Source organism: Callospermophilus lateralis, chromosome 17 (genome assembly GCF_048772815.1).
Source record: "Callospermophilus lateralis isolate mCalLat2 chromosome 17, mCalLat2.hap1, whole genome shotgun sequence".
Lineage (NCBI taxonomy): Eukaryota > Metazoa > Chordata > Mammalia > Rodentia > Sciuridae > Callospermophilus > Callospermophilus lateralis.
The window spans coordinates 23,954,843-23,978,178 of NC_135321.1; the positions used below are offsets into that span (position 1 = coordinate 23,954,843).

Sequence of the window (23,336 nt, forward strand, 5' to 3'; positions counted from 1 at the left end):
GAATGGAACCACCAGCTATCCCTCTCCTCAGTCTATACCCAAAGGACTTAAAATCAGCACACTAGAGTGATGTAGCCACATCAATGTTTATAGCAGCTCAATTTACAATAGCTAAACTATGGAACCAACCTGGATGCCCTTCAATAGATGAATGAATAAAGAAACTGTTGTATATATACACAATGGAATATTACTCAGCATTAAAAGAATAAAATTTTGGCATTTGCTAGTAAATGGATGGAACTAGAGAATATCATGCTAAGTGAAGTAAGCCAATCCCGGCCAAATGTTTTCTTTGATAAGCGGATGATCAAAGTGGTGGGTGTGGGATGGGTGTGGTGGTGCAAGCCTGTAATCCCAGCACCTTCGTTGGGGGGTGCTTAGACAGGCAAATTGCAAGTTCAAAGCCAGCCTCAGCAAAAATGAGGCGCTAACCAACTCGGTGTGACCATGTTTCTAAATAAAATACAAAATAGAGCTGGGGATGTGGTTCAGTGGTTGAGTGCTCCGAGTTCAATCACTGGTACCCTAAAAACAAACAAAAAAACATAGTGGGGGGGTAAGGGAAGAATGAAGGAACTTCGGATTGTGCAGAAGGGAGTGAGAAGAGGGGTGGGGTTATGGGGATTGGAAGGACTATAGAATGAGACTGACATTATTACCCAATATACATGTATGATTACACTACCATTGTGACTCTGCACCATGTACAGCCAGAGGAATGAGAACTTGTACTCCATTTGTGTACAATGTGTCAAAATGCATTCTACTGTCATGAATTACTAATTAGAACAAATTAAGAATTTAAAAATAATTCAAGGAATAATAAATGTTGGCAAGGATATGGGGAAAAAGGCACACTTGTACATTTCTGGTGGGACTGCAAATTGGTGCAACCACTATGGAAAGCAGTATGGAGATTCCTCAGAAAACTTGGAATGGAACCACCATCTTACTCAGTTATTCTACCCCTTAGCATACCCAAAGAAGTTAAACTTAGTATACTACAGTTATGCAGGCACATCAATATATATATATATATATATATATATATATATATATATATATATGTATTATATATTTTAAATATTTATTTTTTAGTTTTAGGCAGACACAACATCTTTGTTTGTATGTGGTGCTGAGGATCGAACCCGGGCCGCACGCATGCCAGGCGAGCGCGCTACCGCTTGAGCCACATCCTCAGCCCTCACATCAATGTTTATAGCAGTTCAATTCACAATAGCTAAGCTGTGGAACCCACCTAGGTGCCCTTCAACAGATGATGAATAAAGAAAATGTGGTACGTATACTCAGTGGAATATTACTCAGCTATAAAGAAGAATGAAATTATGGCACTTGCCAGTAAATGGATGGAACTGGAGACTATTGTGCTAAGTGAAATAAGCCAATCCCAAAAAAATCAAAGACCAAATATTATTTCTGATATATGGTTGCTAACTAACCATAAGTGAGTGGGAGAGTAGAATTCACTGGATTAGACAAAGGGGAATGAAGGGAAGGGAGTGAGGACAAGAATAGGAAAGATAGTAAATGACTCAAACAGGACTTTCCTGTGTTCATATATGAATACATGACCTGTGTAACCCCACATCATGTACAACCACAAAAATTGGACGTTATATTATACTCCATGTATGTTTGATATGTCAAAATACATTCTACTGTCAAGTATAACTAAAAAAGAACAGACTGGAGCAGTGGTGCATGTCTGTAATTTCAGGAGCTTGAGAGGTTGAGACAGGCAGATCGGGAGTTCAAAGCCAGCCTCAGCAACTTAGCAAGGCCCTAAGCAACTCAGTGAGACACTGTCTCTAAAAATACAAAAAGGGTTGGGGATGTGGATCAGTAGTTTAGTGCCTCTGGGTTCAATCCCTAGTACCAGAAAATTAAAAATAAAAACATAAAAAGAACAAATAAAAAAATTAAGTTCATGTTTATTTACATAAATGAGAGCCTACTCGTGTTTCACCTATTCTGTATCCTTATTTTTACCTGAATTATTTAGGATATTTTTACATATTCACATGTTGAAGATCTCTCTCTCTCTCTCTTTCTCTCTCTCTCTCTTTTGCTACTGGGGATTAAACTCAGGGTTGCTTAATCACTGAGCCACATCCCTAGCCCTTTTTTAAATTTTATTTTGAGACGGGGTCTCCCTAAGTTGCTTAGTGTCTTGCTAAATTGCTGAGGCTGTCTTTTAACTTGTGATCCTCCTGCCTCAGCCTCTGGAGCCTCTGGGATTAAAGTTGTGTTTCTCATTCTTTTCAGTGTCTGCAGAGTTTTCCACAATGCAGTTAATCCCCAGACAGTGATCATTTGGGTTGTTATTGCAAGCAATATGATATGATTGACATCTGCATGCATAGAACTTGTCACCTTTTATGAGTTTACCCATGGGATAATAAGTTTTTAAAAACAAAATTGTTGTTACAAACAGCAGGTACACTTAAACTTTTGATAGATATTGCCAAATAGCTACACACTATTGGTCTGTTTATTTACTACTCTCACACTGTCATTAAGGTTTTTAAGCTAATCTGTGGGGTAAAACGGATTCCTTATTGCTTAATTAACACATTTTACTCCTAATTTAGGCTGAAGATCTTTTCACATGTTTACTAGTGTTGGGACCTTGGCTATTTGGGCAGATTTTTTTTTTTGTGGGGGGAGGTATTTTCTCTTTAGCAGTATTCTGTAGGTTAATTAGGAATAAGGAAAAAATAAAAGATAAAAAGCTTGATTCACGGCTTTAAGGAATAATCTACCTGGGGAGATAGAAAGGTAACATTTCAAAGGCCATCTTTTACATGGTGGGAGCTTTAGGGAATAGTGAATTGGAAGGGGAAACTGAGTTTAAAAAGCATGAGTATTTTAGGAATATTGCTAGAACTGGCCTTTGGTCAGAGGTGGGAGCCAGGAGAGATTTGAAGATAGGATCAAGTATGGGCAAATTTAGAGAAAATAGCTGAAAGCCAAGGAAGTCTTCTGGTACAGTAAGAGAGTAGAGGCACTAGCTAGGAGGATTCTTTGGAGGTGATGGAACAGTGGGCTTTTAAAGTTCCATCTCATTCTGGTTTTCATTGATAAGACCGTAGGAGCAGGTGATTTTGTATGTGTGTGTGTGTGTGTGTGTGTGTGTGTGTGTGTGTGTGGTGTGTAATCCTTGGCATGAATCATTGGAGGATAGATGTCACTGGAACTCAGCTTTGATTTTGTTTTCTCTGGGGGTAGGGAGCATGTGGAGCTTGCTTCCAAAGGCCCTCAGTAACTAGTTCTCTTTTGCTAGGCTGAACTTTTTCCACCTGGGCATTTCAGCTGCTCAGGCATTGGCTTCACTCGCTGTTCTCAGCCAATAGTGCCCTCATGTTGCTGCCTGGGTTGGGGTGAATGCCCAGGGTATTCTGGCCAGGCCTTTTAGTAGCCCCTGGGCTCTGGCCTTTCTGCCTGTGGGCAGGAATTAGTGTTCTCACACTTTGTGATGGTGCCCTTGGAAGCTCTTGTACCTTTTCTGGGATCCCATTTCTCTTTTTAACCAACTTAAGTTGTTTTCTATTTTATGAGGATTTCTCAATGCTTGTGATCTCCTGTGATTTCTTTTTATTTTATTTTATTTTTTAAGACAGGGTCTTATTAAGTTATGAGGCTGGCCTCAAACTTGGGTCCTTCTGCCTCAGCCTTCTGAGTAGCTGGGATTACAGGCACAGGTCATGGTGCTTAATTTCCTTGGAAATTTTTGAGCATGGCTGTTTATTCATTGACTATTTAAAAACCAAAACCAAACCAAAACCAAAACAAACCAAAACAAAAAACCTCCTACATTATTTCTAGGGTTTAGTGAGAAAAGAGGAGAAGGAGACCCTGCCCTTTGTGTCAGTAAGCTGTCTTTTTGTTGTATTTTGTCTAGTATCTCCTGAGATACTTGCAGTCTTTATTTATATTGTTGTTTTGGAATGATTTCACAGTGATCCTGGTCTGAACACTTATTTTGATTTAATACCTAACTTTGTGGTCTACCCTAGCAGTTTTGAAAGTAAAGTTTATCCTGTAAATTCCAACAGAAAATAGGCAAAGGATATGAACAGGCAATGACTTCATTCTCAGTAAGAAATGCGTAAATTAAGGGGTTGGGGCTGTGGCTCAGCAGTAGCAAGCACACTTGCCTGGTATGTGTGAGGCACTGGGTTAGATTCTCAGCACCTCATATAAATAAATAAAATAAAGGTCTGTCAACAACTGAAAAAAAAAAAGAAATATGTAAATTAAAACTGTAAATAAGAATTTTCGTGTATTAGTTGGTAAGGATCATATACTTTGTAGAAACAGGCATTGCTGTAGGAGTGCAAATTGGTTTAGCCACTATGGAAGGCAAGTAGGCAGTGCCCATCAACACTAGAGATGCACATGGCCATTGACCCATGTTTCTTCTCTAGATTTATCATACCTGTGTACTCATATGTGTGTGAAATGTCAAGTGACTGTATATGATATAAATAATACTTATCTGTTATTGGAGAATTATTGGTAATAACAAAATCTGTAAATTATGTAAATTTTCATCACTGTCATTATTTTGTGTTTTATATATATATATATATATATTATATATAATATATATATATATATGGATATATAGTTGTAAAAGGAATGAAGTGCTTTATGTATAGATAGGAAATAATTTCTAGAATGTACTGATAGATGTTAATAGCAAAGTAAAGAGGCATATATCATGTGCCATGGTTGTGTAAAAAGAACAAATACATATGTTTGTGCATAGAATACCTGTGGAACTGTACCCAAGAAACTGGTATTGTTTTCTCTGAGTTGAGAAACTAGGTGGTTAGGACATGGAAAATGAGGAGGACACTTTCTACTATATGTCCTTTAAGTTTTATATTTTGTACCATGTGTATTGCTGATTTAAAAAATAAAAATAACAAGTCTGACTTAAATTTCTTCTTTAGGCTTCTATGAAGTATTGTTTCTCATTGTTGCCTTGTGTAGGATGGGAAGGGAGTTGATTTTAAAATGAAATTTTATTCTTTTGAAAATCTAGCATTCATATACAATGCTAAATTCCCAAAGTAAATTGTTTTAATTGATTGCTTTTAAGTTGCTACACAAAAAGTAAAATACTGGCCTACTTAATTCAGAACAAATTGCTCTGGTTTCTCATTTATTTTGATTTGGTGTCCTTTTTAGATTTTTAATTTAAATGAGGCATAGAGAGGCAAAATTGATTCTGTCGTAGAGCCAGGAGAAGCTGTACTTAAACTACACGTGGCAGTAAACCAAACTCTCTCAACTAGCCTAGTGTGACCATACACTTTAGAGGTATTTATCCAGTGCACTAATGTCAGACCTACAGTATTAACTGCTAATTAACAAGAGTGCCTGGTAAATAGCAGATTGTAAACAAGTCATCAAGGCAATTATTTATTTATTTATTTTTATTTTAAATTTTTTTTTATTAGCTGCACATGACATTACAATGATCTTGGCAATTCATACATTTGAATCATTGGGGTATAATTTCTCATTTTTCTAATTGTACATTGCAGAATCACACTGGTCATAGAGTCACCTATATACATACAGCAATCATATTGTCTATTCTATACTGCTGCCCTTCCTATCCCCCCTGCTCCTCCCCTCCTCTCCCATCCTTTCTCTCTATCCAATCTAATGTGACACACTTTTTTTTTTCTTTTTCTCATCACAACATCATACATGTATTCTGTATAACGATGAGGTTCTCCTTCCATCTTCCGTGCACCTCCCCTTCTCCCTCTTTTTCCCTCCCACCTCTCTTCCCTATTTAGTGGTAGTCATCTTCTCATGCTCTTCCTCCCTATCCCATTTTGAGTCACCCCCCTTATATCAGAGAAGACATTCGGCATTTGTTTTTTAGGGATTGGCTTACTTCACTTAGCATGATATTCTCTAGTTCCATCCATTTACTAGCAAATGCCATAATTTTATTCTTTTAATACTGAGTAATATTCCATTGTGTATAAATGCCACATTTTTTTAATCCATTCATCTATTGAAGGGCATCTAGGTTGGTTCCACATTCTAGCTATTGTGAATTGTGCTGCTATAAACATTGATGTGGCTGTGTCTCTGTAGTATGCTCTTTTTAGGTCTTTTGGGTATAGTCCGAGAAGGGGAATAGCTGGGTCAAATGGTGGTTCCATTCCCAGCTTTCCAAGGAATCTCCATACTGCTTTCCAAATTGGCTGCACCAATTTGTAGTCCAACCAGCAATGTATGAGTGTACCTCCCCCCGCCCCCCATCCTCTCCAGCATTTATCGTTGTTTGACTTCATAATGGCTGCCATTCTTATTGGAGTGAGATGGTATCTTAGAGTAGTTTCAATTTGCATTTCTCTGATTGCTAGAGATGGTGAGCATTTTTTCATGTATTTGTTGATTGATTGTATATCCTCTTCTGAGAAGTGTCTGTTCAAGTCCTTGGCCCATTTGTTGATTGGGTTATTTGTTTTTTGTTTTTTGTTTAACTTTTTGAGTTCTTATACTCTAGAGATTTTTTTTAAAAATATTTCACTGAGGCCTACTTAGAGGTCACAGGAGTTATTGGGCAAATAAAAGAATTTTTAAGTTTTGGTAAAAAAGGAAATAGCAGTATCCTTAAGAAGGTGAAAGAGGATAAAATCTGTTGTATGTTTCTCAGAGTTAATGAAGTTAATGTAGCTTCCCAAAGACCCAAATACATATTTTGATTTAATTTAAAGGACAGTTGAGCTTTTGAAAAATTTTATTTATTTATTTTAATTTTGTGGGGCTGGGGATCAAACCTGGGGCGTTATTCATGTAGGCAGGTGCCGTACCACTGAGCTACATATTCATCCTGATAGTTCAATTCTGAATAAGATTTGAAAGATTTTTTTTTATGTAATAGGTTATAAGTGAAAGTACATTCCAAGATACCAAGTAGCTAGAATGTGAGATCCTAATATCTCATCATTTGATAGTATAGATAATGAAGTGATATGTAAAAATAAACAACAGAGGTTTGAAAGAAAGTTACCTATTAGTCTGATTTTTGGTGCTACTCCCGATTGAACCCAGGCCCTCAAGTATGCTAGGTAAGCACTCTACCACTGAGCTGCATGCCACCCATGTTAGTCTGATTTATTGGCATCTTTGGGACATGTAGATTTTTATTTTATTTTATTTTTGTTTATTTTTAAGAACTTATTATTTTGAAATAATTATAGACTCATAAGAAGTTACAAAAATAGCTGGGCATGGTGGCGCATGCCTGTAATCCCAGCGGCTCGGGAGGCTGAGGCAGGAGGATTGTGAGGCACTAAGCAACTCAATGAGACCCTGTCTCTAAATAAAATACAAAATAGGGCTGGGGTGTGGCTCAGTGGATGAGTGAGTTCAATCCCCATTTAAAAAAAAAAAAAGTTGCAAAAATAGTATAGAGAAGTCCTGTGTACCTGTGTACTTTTCACCTATCTTCCCCCAGTTTTAATATAACTGTAGCATATTATCAAAACCAGGAAATTGATATTGGCACAATATAATAGCCACAGACTGGACTTGTGTTTCTTCAGATTTTTCATGCTCTCATTTTTATCTGATGTTTGTGTATAGTTCTATGAAATTTTATTACATGTAGATTCATATAATTAACACACAAGATACGGAAACTTTCCATTCCTACAAATGAATATCTGTTCTCTTTCATTGTAGTTTTATCATTTCTTGAGTGTTTTATATATATTTGTTCATCAAAACACTTATTAAATTGTAAAAAATTTAAATTATAAAAACTCCTTCCCCCAACTGGTCCCTTTTCTTGTCCATTTGTTCTAGCATTATTTGTTTAAAAGACTGTCCTTCCTTTGTTCATTTGACAAATATCATTGACAAATATCAATTGTCTACAACTTCCCTGTGTTCATATATAAATATACAACCAGTGTAACTCCACATCACAACTATTAAGAATGGGAAGTTATTACTCCATGTATGTATGTCAAAATACATTCTACTGTCATATATAACTAAAAAGAACAAATTTAAAAAAAGTTAAAAAAAAAATCAATTGTCTGTACTTTTGTGAGTTCATTTCTGAATCTTTCTTTCCCTTCCCTCTCTTCTTCCCTCCCTCCCCTTCTCTCCCTCCCTCCCTTCCTTCCTTCCTTCCCTCCTTCCCTCTTTCCCTCCCTCCCTTCTTTTCTGTCTCTCTACTTGGAAATGAATCTAGGGGCTCTCTACCACTGAGCTGCATACCTAGCCCTATTAATTTTTTTGTTTTGTTTTGTTTTTGAGATAGGATTTGGGGCTGGGGATGTGGCTCAAGCGGTAGCACGCTCACCTGGCATGCGTGCAGCCCGGGTTCGATCCTTAGCACCACATACAAACAAAGATGTTGTGTTTACCCATAACTATAAAATATTAAAAATTCTCTCTCTTTAAAAAAAAAAAAAAAAAGAGATAGGATCTGGCTAAGTTGCCCAAGCTGGCCTGGAACTTGTGAGCCTCCTGTCTGCCTTAGTTTTCCATGTAGCTGGGATTATAGGCATGCACTATTGGGTCCAGGTACATTTTTCTATTTTGTTTTATTGCTCTGTTTATCAATCACTATTGAGGGGTTGAATTTAATTCCCAGTCTTATGACTAAGCATTGATTTATGCTTGTTAGTAAATTTATACAATGTAATAAATTTGGAATTTATATTTTGGAAATATCAGCTTTAATTTATATGCTATTTTTTTGAATTTTTTAATATTTATTTTTTAGTTTTCGGTGGACACAACATCTTTATTTTATTTTTTATGTGGTGCTGAGGATCGAACCCAGCGCCCCCGCGTATGCCAGGCGAGCGTGTTAACCCTTGAGCCATATCCCCAGCCCTAATATATATGTTATTAAACTGTATTAAACATAGATTTTCTTAAGCTTGCTAATTATGTGCCTCAGTAAAGAATAATTCACATTTTTGTTATCATTACTTCAGTTATGATGGTAACATTCTATGTTCCATGTATATTAAAAATTTAAATTTGAATAGGATATGGAATGTTGGAGTTTAAAATATATTTACTTTTTTCTTTTTTAAATTTATTTATTCTAATTTGTTATATATGACAGCGATTGCATTTCATTTTATAGTACACATATAGAGTACAATTTTTCCTGTCTCTGGTTGTGCACAAAGTAGAGTCACACCATTCTTGTTTTTTTACATGAATTTGGGGGTAATGATGTCCATTTCATTCCACTGTCTTTCCTTCCTCCTTGTATTTACTTTTTTTTAAAAAAAATATATACATATTTTTAGTTGTAGTTGTCAATATATGTGCTAGGTGAGCGCTCTACTGCTGAGCCACAACCCTAGCCCCCCTTATATTTACTTTTTAATCAAAGTTATAGATGGATTTGGTTTTAAAAGCTGTCAAACAATATGATGAACTTATAATAAATTGCAGGCCTGGGGTTGTGGCTCAGAGATAGAGTGCTTGCCTAGCATGCATGGGGCACTGGGTTCCATCCTCAGCACCACATAAAAAAATAAATAAAGGAACTATGTCAACCTACAACTGAAAAATAAATATTAAAAAAAAAATTGCATTACCACCTTCCCCATTATCTAGTCCTTTTCCCCAAAGGTGGCCACTTTCAAATCTATTAGCTGATGCTGTTGTTCTGTATCTCCTTATAACTAATGTACTTTTACAGTTATTTTTTAAAAATTTAGTAATTTACATATTTTCTATTGACTCCCTACCTGTTAAGGAAGATGAAAATTTAAAACTCTTAAATTGTCACTCTTTCTTCTTTATTCTGGAATCTTCTCAATATGTACATTACAATTTTGGGTTAAACCTTTAATATTTAGATGATAGTATTTTACACACACACACACACACACACACACACACACACTCTCACGCACACACTCACGCAGAGGACTGAACCCAGGAGACTTTTACTGAACTACATCCCTAGTCTTTTTTGTTTTTTATGACATTTGTTGAACTTTATTTATTTATTCTTGGTGGGGCTGGGCTGGGGATCGAACCCAGGGCCTTACATAGGCTAGGCAGTTTTTCTACCACCGGGCTACATCCCCAGCTCTGAATGTGTCTGATACCTCTATTTTTTTTTTTTTTTCCAGTACTGGGGATCAAACCCAGTGCCTTATACATGTGAGGCAAGTGCTCTGCCTCTGAGCCACATGAACAGTTTTTATTTTCCCCAAAGCATGTAGTCTTTAAAAAATCATTTAATTGTGTTTCGTTTGTGATTTTTTTCAATACTGCCGTGTTCTCAGACATCTTGTAACAATTCACATAATAAAGTCAGACACATCAAGTGATCTTCAGTCGTACTTTTTATTTACCTGGAGATCCTGGGGCTGTTTTGACTCTTGCCTGACCTGCTGTACTGCTCTTGTCCTGTGACTTCTCTTCACCACTGGTTCAGGTTGAATCTCTGTTTCTTGAATTCCATGTCTTTCCTTGTCTTGCCTTATTTCCTCATATATCTTCCTGGGAATGGGTCACTGGACTGTGTTTTGATTATTGACATGTCAAAAAAGTCTTTATTCTACTTGAATACTGAATTGGTTGGTAGCTTGGCTAGTTGTAGAATTCTAATAAATTATTTCCTTTTAATATTTTAAAGGCATTGCTTTCCTGACATCTAGCTTCAAGTATTGCTGCTGAGATGTTGAAAAACCATTCTTTTCTTTTTGAAAGTTAATAATATGAGCCAGGTGCAGTGGTTCAGGCCTGTAAGCCCAGCAGCTTGGGAGGCTGAGGCAGGAGGATTGTTGAGTTCAAAGCCAGCCTCAGCAACTTACCAAGGCCCTGAGAAACTTAGCAAGACCCTGTCTCAAAATAAAAAATAAAAAGGGCTGGGGATGTGGCTCAGTGGTTAAGCACCCCAGGGTTCAATATCTAGTATCAGAAAAAAAATTAATATGAAACAAATTGTAATAGAGAGTAATATAACAAAAACCTACCTACATACTGTTTCTTTCACCAAATGTAAATGTTTGCTATTTGTACTTAAATCTCTTTTTCCTTCTGTCCCCTCCATCCCCTTGCAGTTATTAATTCCAGGACCTTCCAAATACTAGTCAAGGGCTCCACCCTAAACTTTATCCCCAGCCCCCTTTTCCCTTTAAGAAACTACTTATGGATATAGTTGAAGCCCCCTCACCTTTCTGATAGCATTAGAAATTGGTGTTTGTTTTTCCTGTGTGCTTTAATACTTGGTATTAGATAGGAATATATTCACACTATTGTTTGCATGTTTTAAAGTCTTACAAATGAAACTATAGCATGTACATTATTCTGTATTTTTTTTCATTTTTACACATTTTATATTTTTTAAGATGTATTCATATTGATCACTCTAGCTCTGATTCACTCATTTTTCAGAAGATTTTTAAAAAATATTTTTTGGTTGTTGATGTACCTTTATTTTTTTATTTATTTTTATGTGGTGCTGAGGATCAAACTCGGTGCCTCACACATGGTAGGCAAGTGCTCTGGCACTGAGGTACAACCCCAGCCCTCTGATTCATTCATTTTTACTAATGTATTGTATCCCATTGTAAGACTTTAATTTTAATTTTAAATAGCTTAAAATATATAAAGTAATTTTGAATGGGTTCTAAAAGGCCAGTGTTGTGTTTTATTGGTAGAGTGCTTGCCTAACATGCCTGAAGCACTGAGTTCCATACCTAGCACCACATAAATAAATAAATAAACAAAATAATAGTAAAAAGGTAAGGAACTCATGCGTTTTATAATAGTTCTTTTTTTGGGGGGTGGGGGTACTGGGGATTGAACACAGGGTACTTAGCCTCTGCACTGCATTCCCAGCCCTATTTTTGTATTTTATTTAGAGACAGGGTCTCACTGAGTTGCTGAGCATTTTGCTTTTGCTGAGGTTGGCTTTGAACTCAGGATCCTCCTGCCTCAGCCTCTCAAGTTGCTGGGATTATAGGCATGCACCGCTGTACCTGGCTGTAATAGTTCTTTATAGAATTTTCTAGTTTGGCTTAACAATGCCTATTGTAAGAAGTTAAACCTTATAATTAGCTGGCTTGATATGGAGGCTGAATTGACTAGGGAGGATGAAAACAGGGGCTGTGGGTTCAGAGGCAGGTGCCAAGGAGCCAGATTGGTATTTCTTACATGTTTCTAAGACCCATCTGCCCATGTGCATTGGGGGAGCCTCATGCCTTCATATAAGCAGCTAGTTCAGATCTGTAGAGAATACAAGAAGACATCCTTCCAAATTCTGCCCTTGGTTTTCTTGCCTTTATGGAATGAGGAGGGGCATGAGTAAGAAAGTCAGTTACTAATAAAAATTCTCACCTGAATGGAACTTTTTCTGTCACTGAGTCCACATAGTTTTCTTTCATTTCGAAAATAGTGTAATTAGTGTTAATCTCACCACCATCTTATTATTCAGTTACACTTATTCTGAAAATTGTGATAAAGCTTGTTCTAGAACTATGTTGAGTGTGATTTGAGGAAGACAGTAATTCATATTTGAACTCAACTATTAGTTTTTTTTTTTTTTTTAAAGAGAGAGTGGGACAGAGAGAGAGAGAGAGAATTTTTCAATATTTATTTTCTAGTTTTTTGGCGGACACAACATCTTTGTTTGTATGTGGTGCTGAGGATCGAACCCGGGCCGCACGCACACCAGGCGAGTGCGCTACCGCTTGAGCCACATCCCCAGCCCTCAACTATTAGTTTTTTCCTTAATGACCAGGCACAACAAATACTGTAGAGCCTTGTGTATAATTATTCAGTCATTTATTCTTTTCAACATATTGTTTAGGGAATGCCTATTACATGTTTGTCTAGTTAATGGGGATAGAAAGATGAATTAAGAGCTATCATCAAAAAAAAAATTCAAGGTTTAGTGAAGGAGTATGTCAACAAATACTGTATATATACTTAGCAGAATGAGAGAGAATTATATGTGATTCCTTTAGAATTGGGAGTTTTTTCAGGAGAAGCAGGTAATTCAGGTCAGCCCCCACAGTACGTGTCAGTAGAACATGGTAATTACTTGAACTACTTTCTCCTCCTTGCACATTCATGCCTTGCAGTCTCTATAATTGCCTCTACCTCCCAGCCCCCTTTTTTGAGACAGGGTCTCTCTATGTTGCCCAGACTGGCCTAAAACTTGAGATCTTCCTGCTTGATCCCTGAACAGTTGGCATTACAGGTGTGCACCACCAGTGGCTAGTCTCTGTATTTCTTTACCACCATTGTCTCAATTGTAAATAAGCCTCATTTTCGGAATGTTTGTTAATAAGTTACCATAGGTATAAATTTGCTTTGAGACATTTTCTTGAGCAGAGGTAGTCCCATCCTAATATATGAGGTGCAAGTATAGATTTGGATTCTTATGTTTGTGTTGGTTAAGTCTTTCCCCTTGTAACTTTGTATCTGATGTCTAATATACTTACAAATAGGAGAGATGTAATTTCCTTTAGTAAGTTTATAGATTTTTTTTAATATGTAAATTAAAGCTGGGAAAAGTTATGATGACTATTTTGAACAAGTTTGAATTTTTTTCTCCATTTTTTCTAGGTTGTACTGTGGAAATGCAGGTGTAAATTATCTTACCACTTTAGAAGATGGGATCAAACAGCAGCAGGATCAGTGATCTTCCTAAAAATGAGTACTTAAAAAAGTTATCAGGCACAGAATCTGTCTCTGAGAATGACCCATTCTGGAATCAGCTTCTCTCCTTTTCTTTCCCTGCACCAACTAGCAGGTAAGAGATTGTCTGGAAATTGAAAAATTCATATAGAAGGCCACACTAACCTGTGTGATATGCTACTTTTTGAAAGTATGTTTTAGTGTTTGTTTGATCTTTGTCTGTCTCTCTCTGTGTCATATATATACTAATAGAAAATCCAAAAGGTATGAACAGTAGGAAATACGTTTTTCTCTCCTTTTTTACTTCACTACCTCCTTTCTCCAGAAATGATTGCTACTAGTAGTTTCTTTTAGAGATAGTACAAGGTTATTCTTTAAAAATATTTATTTTTTGGTTTTAGGTGGACACAATATCTTTATTTTACATTTTTATGGTGCTGAGGATCAAACCCAGCGCCTCGTACACGCTAAGCAAGCGCTCTACCACTGAGCCACAACCCCAGAACAAGGTTATTTAAGCATATATCCCATGTTGTTTAAATACAAAGGATAGCATAATATACATGCTATTCTTATTCTGTTCCTTGCTTTTCCCCAAAAGTTAAGTAAAATATGTATTTTATATGTAAGAATACACAAAACTGCCTTTTTCTTTTAATTTTCTTTTGTAGTTATAGATGGACATCATGCCTTTTTTTATTTTTATGAGGTGCTGAGGTTTGAACCCAGTGCTTCACACATGCTAGGCAAGTGCTCTGCCACTGAGCTGCACCTTTTTCTTTTTATGGCTACAAACTAACTGGAGAATATATTTAATCAATTTTCTATTTGATGAACATTTAGACTGTTTCCAGTCTTTTGTTTTAATAGATGATGTTGAATATATCATTTCTCATGCATAGGAATCTGTCTTTAGAATAAATTCCTTGAAGTAAAATTGTGGGGTCAAAGAGTATGTATGCTACTATAATTTTTTTATTCCTTCATCCTGGGAATTGAATCCAGGAGCACTTTACCACTGAGCTACCTCCCTAGTCCTTTTTTATTTTTTATTTTGAGACAGGATCTCACTAAGTTGCTGCGGGTCTCATTAAGTTGCCCATGCTGGCCTTCAACTTTTTGTCTCAGCCTCTCAAGTCACTGGGATTATTATAGGTGTGTGCCCTGTGGTTGCTTTCTAATTTTGGGAGTTATGCCACACTGTGCTTCTTGGAAGTTTTACCAGTTTATGCTCCTATGAGCAATGTAAAAAAGAGCCTGTTTCTCCACATCTTTGTCAATTTAATGCAATTTTTACATTGGATCAATGAAAATTTGGTAGATGAAAAACAGTAGTTAACTTTAACTCTTTATTATAAAAATTGACATGTAATGTAGGGTAACTAGAGTATTGCATTTCCATATATTCAATAAGTAGATTTTTTTTTTTTTTTTTTTTTTTGGCAGTGCTTGGGATTGAACCTAGGGCCTTGTGCATGTGAGGCAAGCATTCTACCAGCTGAACTATATCCCCAGCCTCTCAATAAGTACATTTAAAAATATATATATATTTTTAATAGCCTTCTGGTAAGAGGCTGAATAGTTCCCTGCCCCCAGATATCCATGTCCTAGTTCCCATGATCTGTGAATGTTATGTTAATGTGGCAAAGAGGAATTAGGGTAGCAAATGGAATTGCTAATCAGATGATCTTAATTAGGGAGATTATTTGGATTACCCAGGTGAGTCTAGTGTGATCACAAGGATTCTTGAAAGTGAAAGAAGGAGCAGGGGAATAAGAACAAGTCAGAGTCATGTGATGTGACTACAGGAGGACTTACCCTGCCCTGGTTGGTTTTGAAGTTAGAGGAATGGGGTCATGAGCCTAGAAAGGTGAGCAGCCTCAAGGAGCTGAAGGTCTCAAGAAAAATGATTTTGTCTTAGAGCCTGACATCCTAATCTTAGCTCACTGAGACTTGTTTCAAACTTATGAGCTGATAATAAATTTGCATATTTTACACCACTTTATTTGTGGCAACTTTTATAGCAGCAATAGAAAACTAAAACTTTTTTGAGATGTGATCCACCCACTATTTCAAGTGTGTAATTCATTGTTTTTAACATAGTCACAGAGTTGCACAAGTATCTCCATGAGCAATTCAGCAAGACCCTGTCTCAAAATTAAAAAAAAAAAAGGCTCTGGGGATGTGGCTCAGTGGATAAGCACACCTGGGTTCACTCCTTGGTAACTAAAACAGCAGAACCAAACCTTGAGATTGAATAGGCTTTGAGGTAGCAGGTGCCCCCTTGACAGTAGGGGCCAGGATTACCTTGTTAAGAATCATTCAGGGTTAAGATGAGTCTCTGCAGGCAAAGACTATGAATCCAATATTTCTGAGATTTGGTTACTCCTCGAATTCCTTGTATCCATATATGCTATCTTCAAGTACAGTCTGGTTTTGCACCCACAAATTAATATCTGTCAAGTTTTGGAAACACTGATAAGGCCTTCAGGACTAATCTAATTGTTCTTTACTATTAACCATTTTTAGCATCAGAGGAAACTGATTTTGTTAAAACTTCCAGGCCTGGTTGCAAAATCCTACTTAGATTCCTTAATAGTTTAAAATTTTTCACATTACTAATATTACTTGTGAAGCAAAGCCTTGAAATCAAGAATAATTCAAGTAAAGTTTATATAATATGCTAATTATTTTTCTTAATAAAATATTTTTAAGCTATTTACATGACTGATTTTTATGTTTCTAAATTCCATAATAGTAACAACAATGCAAAACAAATCTGTGCTTATTGTTTGTTTGGTTTGTAGACATCTGAATATTCCCATGTGAAGGTATGGTTTGTGTGAATGCATTCATGGGTGTCCTGCTTGTCATTGAAAACTGAAGGACCCAGGTGATCTTTCGATGTGTATTGATCCATCTGTTATTTGTTTGTTTTTCAAGCTATAATGTTGAGCTAAATAGAAGACACTTGTTCTCAAAGGGCTTATAATCTTAATTGTAAGTCAACAGTTGGCTGTGGTGAGGTATGATCAGGGCCGTTATGGAAGTACAGGGAAGCATGCACATGGCAGGAGTATCTCCTCACCCAAGCTGGAATGAGCAGGTTGGGTCACAGCTTTCCTGGAAGAAGTGGTACATATTTATTTATTCCACTTATGTTTTCAAAGGTAATTTATTCCCATAGTATGAGTCTCAGAACATACCTGTTCCTATCCCTCAGCTACCTCAGTAATCCTTTCTGAAGGCAGCCAAAGATGACCTGAGTCAGAGGAATGGGGGCTGGGGGCAGAAGACTGATCCAGATAGAGGGAACAGCATGAAGGAGGGAAGCCTAGTGGTAGGGAAGAACATGCCATGTTTTCACAAGTGAAGAGGAGTAGTGAGGGGAGATGGTTTGGAAGATTTGAGGGTTCTTATAAAGAATACTAAGGCATTTCAACTTTGTTTTAATTTTGGTGGATACCATTGAAGGATTTTTATCAGAAAGACAGGATCAAGTTTTTATTTGATTTGATATTTTAGTTGTTTCACCTTGTGGTAGTCACTCTATCTTTCAGCAGAAATTATTACTTTTTTTTTTTTTAATGGTACTGGTGATTGAACCCAGGGGTTCTCCTGCATGCCAGGCAAGTGCCTGTCTAAGTCCCAATTCTTTTTAAAAAATCTGTCTTAATTCAGAGCCTCTCATTAAGTTGCACAGGCTGGCCTTCAACTTTCAATCCTACTGTCTCAGCCTCCTCAGTAGTTGGGATTATAGGCATGTGCATAGTTAGAAGTTATTACTTCTTGACTACAAAGTTTTTGTTTTTCTAAAAAAACAGTTGACACGTGAGATCAGATATACATGTTCTAAAGCACAGAGTTTGTTGGTATGTGGTCCTTGGTGAGATGGTCATGATTACAGGATTCTGAAAGGAATTTTGGAGGCATTGGGATGTGCATAAAACCCTGAAGGGGTGGATGATTTAGAGACAGCCAGCAAGAACAAGAGAGTTCAGACACATTTGAAAAGTATGTGGCCAAAGTCATTGAGGCAGGACATAGCTCAGTCTGCAGGTATGGCCCAGTGGGATACTGGCCTGCCAAAGGAAAATGTTGGTCACAGGGCTTGCTTTGAGTGCTAGAGCCCTCCCAGCTTTGGCAGTGGTGTGAGAGATGAGGAGCTATGGTGTCTGTAGATGGAATTTTAAAATTAGAATTTTATTTATTTTTGCTTGAAAAAGATTCTGCCCCCCCCCTTTTTGTGGTTCAAAACCCAGAGGATACTGAGGTTATTCTTTATCCCCCTGCATGCCTGATTTTCTTCCCCAAAGGCAGTCAATGTTATCAGTTTGCTTGAATGTAAAGATATTTTATGCATATGCATACAAATATGCACATATATTACCTTCTTTTTAGACAAAAATAGCATGCATATTATACATGCTTCTTCACATTGTGTTTTTTTGTATTGAATGTATCTTTTTTTTTAAAGAGTATTGAATATATCTTAGAGAATCTTGTGTATGTTTGCTGTTTGCTTCCACCTTTTTCTTTCTTTTTTTTTATTGTTGGTTGTTCAAAACATTACATAGTTCTTGATATATCATATTTCACACTTTGATTCAAGTGGGTTATGAACTCCCATTTTTACCCCGTATACAGATTGCAGAATCACATCAGTTACACTTCCATTGATTTATATATTGCCATACTAGTGTCTGTTGTATTCTGCTGCCTTTCCTATCCTTTACTATTCCCCCTCCCCTCCCCTCCCCTCTTCTCTCTCTACCCCCTCTACTGTAATTCATTTCTCCCCCTTGTATTATTTTTCCCTTTCCCCTCTCTTCCTCTTGTATGTAATTTTGTATAACCCTGAGGGTCTCCTTCCATTTCCATGCAATTTCCCTTCTCTCTCCCCTTCCCTCCCACCTCTCATCCCTGTTTAATGTTAATCTTCTTCTCATGCTCTTCATCCCTATTCTGTTCTTAGTTACTCTCCTTATATCAAAGAAGACATTTGGCATTTGTTTTTTAGGGATTGGCTGGCTTTACTTAGCATAATCTGCTCTAATGCCATCCATTTCCCTCCAAATTCTATGATTTTGTCATTTTTTAATGCAGAGTAATACTCCATTGTGTATAAATGCCACATTTTTTTTTATCCATTCATCTATTGAAGGGCATCTAGGTTGGTTCCACAGTCTTGCTATTGTGAATTGTGCTGCTATGAACATGGATGTAGCAATGTCCCTGTAGCATGCTCTTTTTAGGTCTTTAGGGAATAGACCGAGAAGGGGAATAGCTGGGTCAAATGGTGGTTCCATTCCCAGCTTTCCAAGAAATCTCCATACTGCTTTCCAGATTGGCTGCACCAATTTGCAGTCCCACTAACAATGAACAAGTGTACCCCTTTCCCCACATCCTTGCCAGCACTTGTTGTTGTTTGACTTCATAATGGCTGCCAGTCTTACTGGAGTGAGATGGTATCTTAGGGTGGTTTTGATTTGCATTTCTCTGACTGCCAGAGATGGTGAGCATTTTTTCATGTACTTGTTGTATGTCCTCCTCTGAGAAGTGTCTGTTCAGGTCCTTGGCCCATTTGTTGATTGGGTTATTTGTTATCTTATTGTCTAATTTTTTGAGTTCTTTGTATACTCTGGATATTAGGCCTCTATCTGAAGTGTGAGGAGTAGATTTGTTCCCAGGATGTAGGCTCCCTATTTACCTCTCTTATTGTTTCTTTTGCTGAGAAAAAACTTTTTAGTTTGAGTAAGTCCCATTTGTTGATTCTAGTTATTAACTCTTGTGCTATGGGTGTCCTATTGAGGAATTTGGAGCCCGACCCCACAGTATGTAGATCGTAGCCAACTTTTTCTTCTATCAGACGCTGTGTCTCTGATTTGATATCAAGCTCCTTGATCCATTTTGAGTTAACTTTTGTGCATGGCGAGAGAAAGGGATTCAGTTTCATTTTGTTGCATATGGATTTCCAGTTTTCCCAGCACCATTTGTTGAAGATGCTATCCTTCCTCCATTGCATGCTTTTAGCCCCTTTATCAAATATAAGATAGTTGTAGTTTTGTGGATTGGTTTCTGTGTCCTCTATTCTGTACCATTTGTCCACCCGCCTGTTTTGGTACCAGTACCATGCTGTTTTTGTTACTATTGCTCTGTAGTATAGTTTGAAGTCTGGTATCGCTATACCGCCTGATTCACACTTCCTGCTTAGCATTGTTTTTGCTATTCTGGGTCTTTTATTTTTCTATATGAATTTCATGATTGCTTTCTCTATTTCTACAAGAAATGCCATTGGGATTTTGATTGGCATTGCATTAAACCTATAGAGAACTTTTGGTAATATCGCCATTTTGATGATGTTAGTTCTGCCTATCCATGAACAGGGTATATTTTTCCATCTTCTAAGATCTTCTTCTATTTCTCTCTTTAGGGTTCTGTAGTTTTCATTGTATAAGTCTTTCACCTCTTTTGTTAGGTTGATTCCCAAGTATTTTATTTTTTTTGAGGATATTGTGAATGGAGTGGTTGTCCTCATTTCCATTTCAGAGGATTTGTCGCTGATATACAGGAATGCCTTTGATTTATGCGTGTTGATTTTATATCCTGCCACTTTGCTGAATTCATTTATTAGCTCTAATAGTTTCTTTGTAGACCCTTTTGGGTCTGCTAGGTATAGAATCATGTCATCTGCAAATAGTGATAATTTAAGTTCTTCTTTTCCTATTTTTATGCCTTTAATTTCTTTCGTCTAATTGCTCTGGCCAGTGTTTCGAGAACTATGTTGAACAGAAGTGGTGAGAGAGGGCATCCCTGTCTTGTTCCAGATTTTAGAGGGAATGCCTTCAATTTTTCTCCATTCAGAATGATGCTAGCCTGAGGCTTAGCATAGATTGCTTTTACAATGTTGAGGTAAGTTCCTGTTATCCCTATTTTTTCTAGCGTTTTGAACATAAAAGGATGCTGTACTTTGTCGAATGCTTTTTCTGCATCTATCGAGATGATCATATGGTTCTTATTTTTAAGTCTATTGATGTGGTGAATAACATTTATTGATTTCCGTATATTGAACCAGCCTTGCATCCCAGGGATGAATCCTACTTGATCATGGTGCACAATTTTTTTGATATGTTTTTGAATCCGATTCGCCAGAATTTTATTGAGGATTTTTGCATCTAGGTTCATTAGAGATATTGGTCTGTAGTTTTCTTTCTTTGAAGTGTCTTTGTCTGGTTTAGGAATCAGGGTGATGTTGGCCTCGTAGAATGAATTTGGAAGTTCTCCCTCTTTTTCTATTTCCTGAAATAGCTTGAAAAGTATTGGTATTAGTTCCTCTTTAAAGGTTTTGTAAAACTCTGCTGTATACCCATCCGGTCCTGGGCTTTTCTTAGTTGGTAGTCTTTTGATGGTTTCTTCTATTTCCTCAATTGATATTGGTCTGTTTAGGTTGTCTATATCCTCCTGACTCAATCTGGGCAGATCATATGACTTAAGAAATTTATCGATGCCTTCACTATCTTCTATTTTATTGGAGTATAAGGATTCAAAATAGTTTCTGATTATCTTCTCTATTTCTGAAGTGTCTGTTGTGATATTGCCTTTTTCATCCCGTATGCTAGTAATTTGAGTTCTCTCTCTTCTTCTCTTCGTTAGCAGGGCTAAGGGTCTGTCAATTTTATTTATTTTTTCGAAGAACCAACTTTTAGTTTTGTCAATTTTTTCAATTGTTTCTTTTGTTTTGATTTCATTAATTTCAGCTCTGATTTTAATTATTTCTTGCCTTCTACTTCTTTTGCTGTTGTTTTGCTCTACTTTTTCTAGGATTTTGAGATGAAGTATGAGATCATTTATTTGTTGTTTTTTTTTTCTTTTTTTAAGGAATGAACTCCAAGCAATGAATTTTCCTCTTAGAACTGCTTTCAATGTGTCCCATAGATTCCGATATGTTGTATCTGTGTTTTCATTTATCTCTAAGAATTTTTTAATTTCCTCCTTGATGTCTTCTATAACCCATTGATCATTCAGTAACCTATTGTTCATTCTCCAAGTGATGCATGATTTTTCCTTCCTTCTTTTATCGTTGATTTTCAGTTTCATTCCATTATGATCAGATAAGATGCATGGTATTATCTCTACTCCTTTATATTGTCTCAAGAGTTGCCCTGTGACATAATATATGATCTATTTTTGAGAAGGATCCATGTGCTGCTGAGAAAAAAGTGTAACTGCTTGATGTTGGGTGGTATATTCTATATATATCAATTAAGTCTAGGTTATTAATTGTGTTATTGAGTTCTATAGTTTCCTTATTCAACTTTTGTTTGGAAGATCTGTCCATTGGTGAGAGAGGTGTGTTGAAGTCACCCATGATTATTGTATGGTGGTCTATTAGACTCTTGAACTTGAGAAGAGTTTGCTTGATGAACATAGCTGCACCATTGTTTGGGGCATATATATTTATGATTGTTATGTCTTGTTGGTGTATGGTTCCCTTGAGCAGTATGTAGTGTCCCTCTTTATCCCTTTTGATTAACTTTGGCTTGAAATCTATTTTATTTGATATGAGTATGAACACTCCTGCTTGTTTCTGAAGTCCATATGAGTGATATGATTTTTCCCAACCTTTCACCTTCAGTCTATGTATGTCTTTTCCTATCAAATGCGTCTCCTGTAGGCAGCATATTGTTGGGTCTTGTTTTGTGATCCATTCTACTAGCCTGTGTCTCTTAATTGGTGAGTTTAAGCCATTAACGTTTAGGGTTATTATTGAGATATGGGTTGTTCTTCCAGCCATATTTGTTTATTTATGTTACTAAACATGGTTTGTTTTCCTTTTTGATTACTTTCCCCCCCTTTACTGTCCTACCTCCCACTGTTGGTTTTCATTGTTATTTTCCATTTCCTCTTCCTGTAATGTTTTGCCGAGGATGTTTTGAAGACATGGTTTTCTAGCTGCAAATTCTTTTAACTTTTGTTTATCGTGGAAGTTTTTAATTTCTTCTTCCATCCTGAAGCTTAATTTTGCTGGATACACGATTCTTGGTTGGAACCCATTTTCTTTCAGTGTTTTAAATATGTTATTCCAGGATCTTCTAGCTTTCAGAGTCTATGTTGAAAGATCAGCTGTTATCCTGATTGGTTTACCCCTAAATGTAATCTGCTTCCTTTCTCTTGTAGCTTTTAAAATTCTCTCCTTATTCTGTATGTTGGGCATCTTCATTATAATGTGTCTAGGTGTGGATCTCTTATGATTTTATACATTCGGCGTCCTGTAGGCTTCTAGGATTTGGGATTCTGTCTCATTCTTCAAGTCTGGGAAGTTTTCTCGTATTATTTTATTGAATAGATTGCTCATTCCTTTGGTTTGGACCTCTATACCTTCCTGTATCCCAATTACTCTTAAGTTTGGTCTCTTTATATTATCCCATATTTCTTGGATGTTCTGCTCATGGTTTCTTAACAGTCTTGCTGAGCTGTCTATGTTCTTTTCAAGTTGAAATACTTTGTCTTCATTGTCTGATGTTCTATCTTCTAAGTGTTCTACTCTGCTGGTAGTATTCTCAATTGAGTTTTTAAGTTGGTTTATTGCTTCCTGCATTTCTAGGATTTCTGTTTGTTTGTTTTTTATTACCTCTATCTCC

At 36.7% G+C, this 23,336-nt stretch overlaps 1 protein-coding gene across 2 annotated transcripts in view; it reads left to right on the forward strand.

The window, feature by feature from the left end:
• The window catches only part of Dym (dymeclin), a 354,439-nt gene that overhangs the window by 12,686 nt on the left and 318,417 nt on the right, over positions 1–23,336 (forward strand). For both annotated transcript variants that reach the window (XM_076836810.2, XM_076836811.2), the window contains exon 2: positions 13,624–13,810. In XM_076836810.2, the coding sequence (XP_076692925.1) occupies positions 13,671–13,810 (140 nt within the window). In that variant the 5' untranslated portion in view covers positions 13,624–13,670. The remainder of the gene's footprint in view (positions 1–13,623; positions 13,811–23,336) is intronic.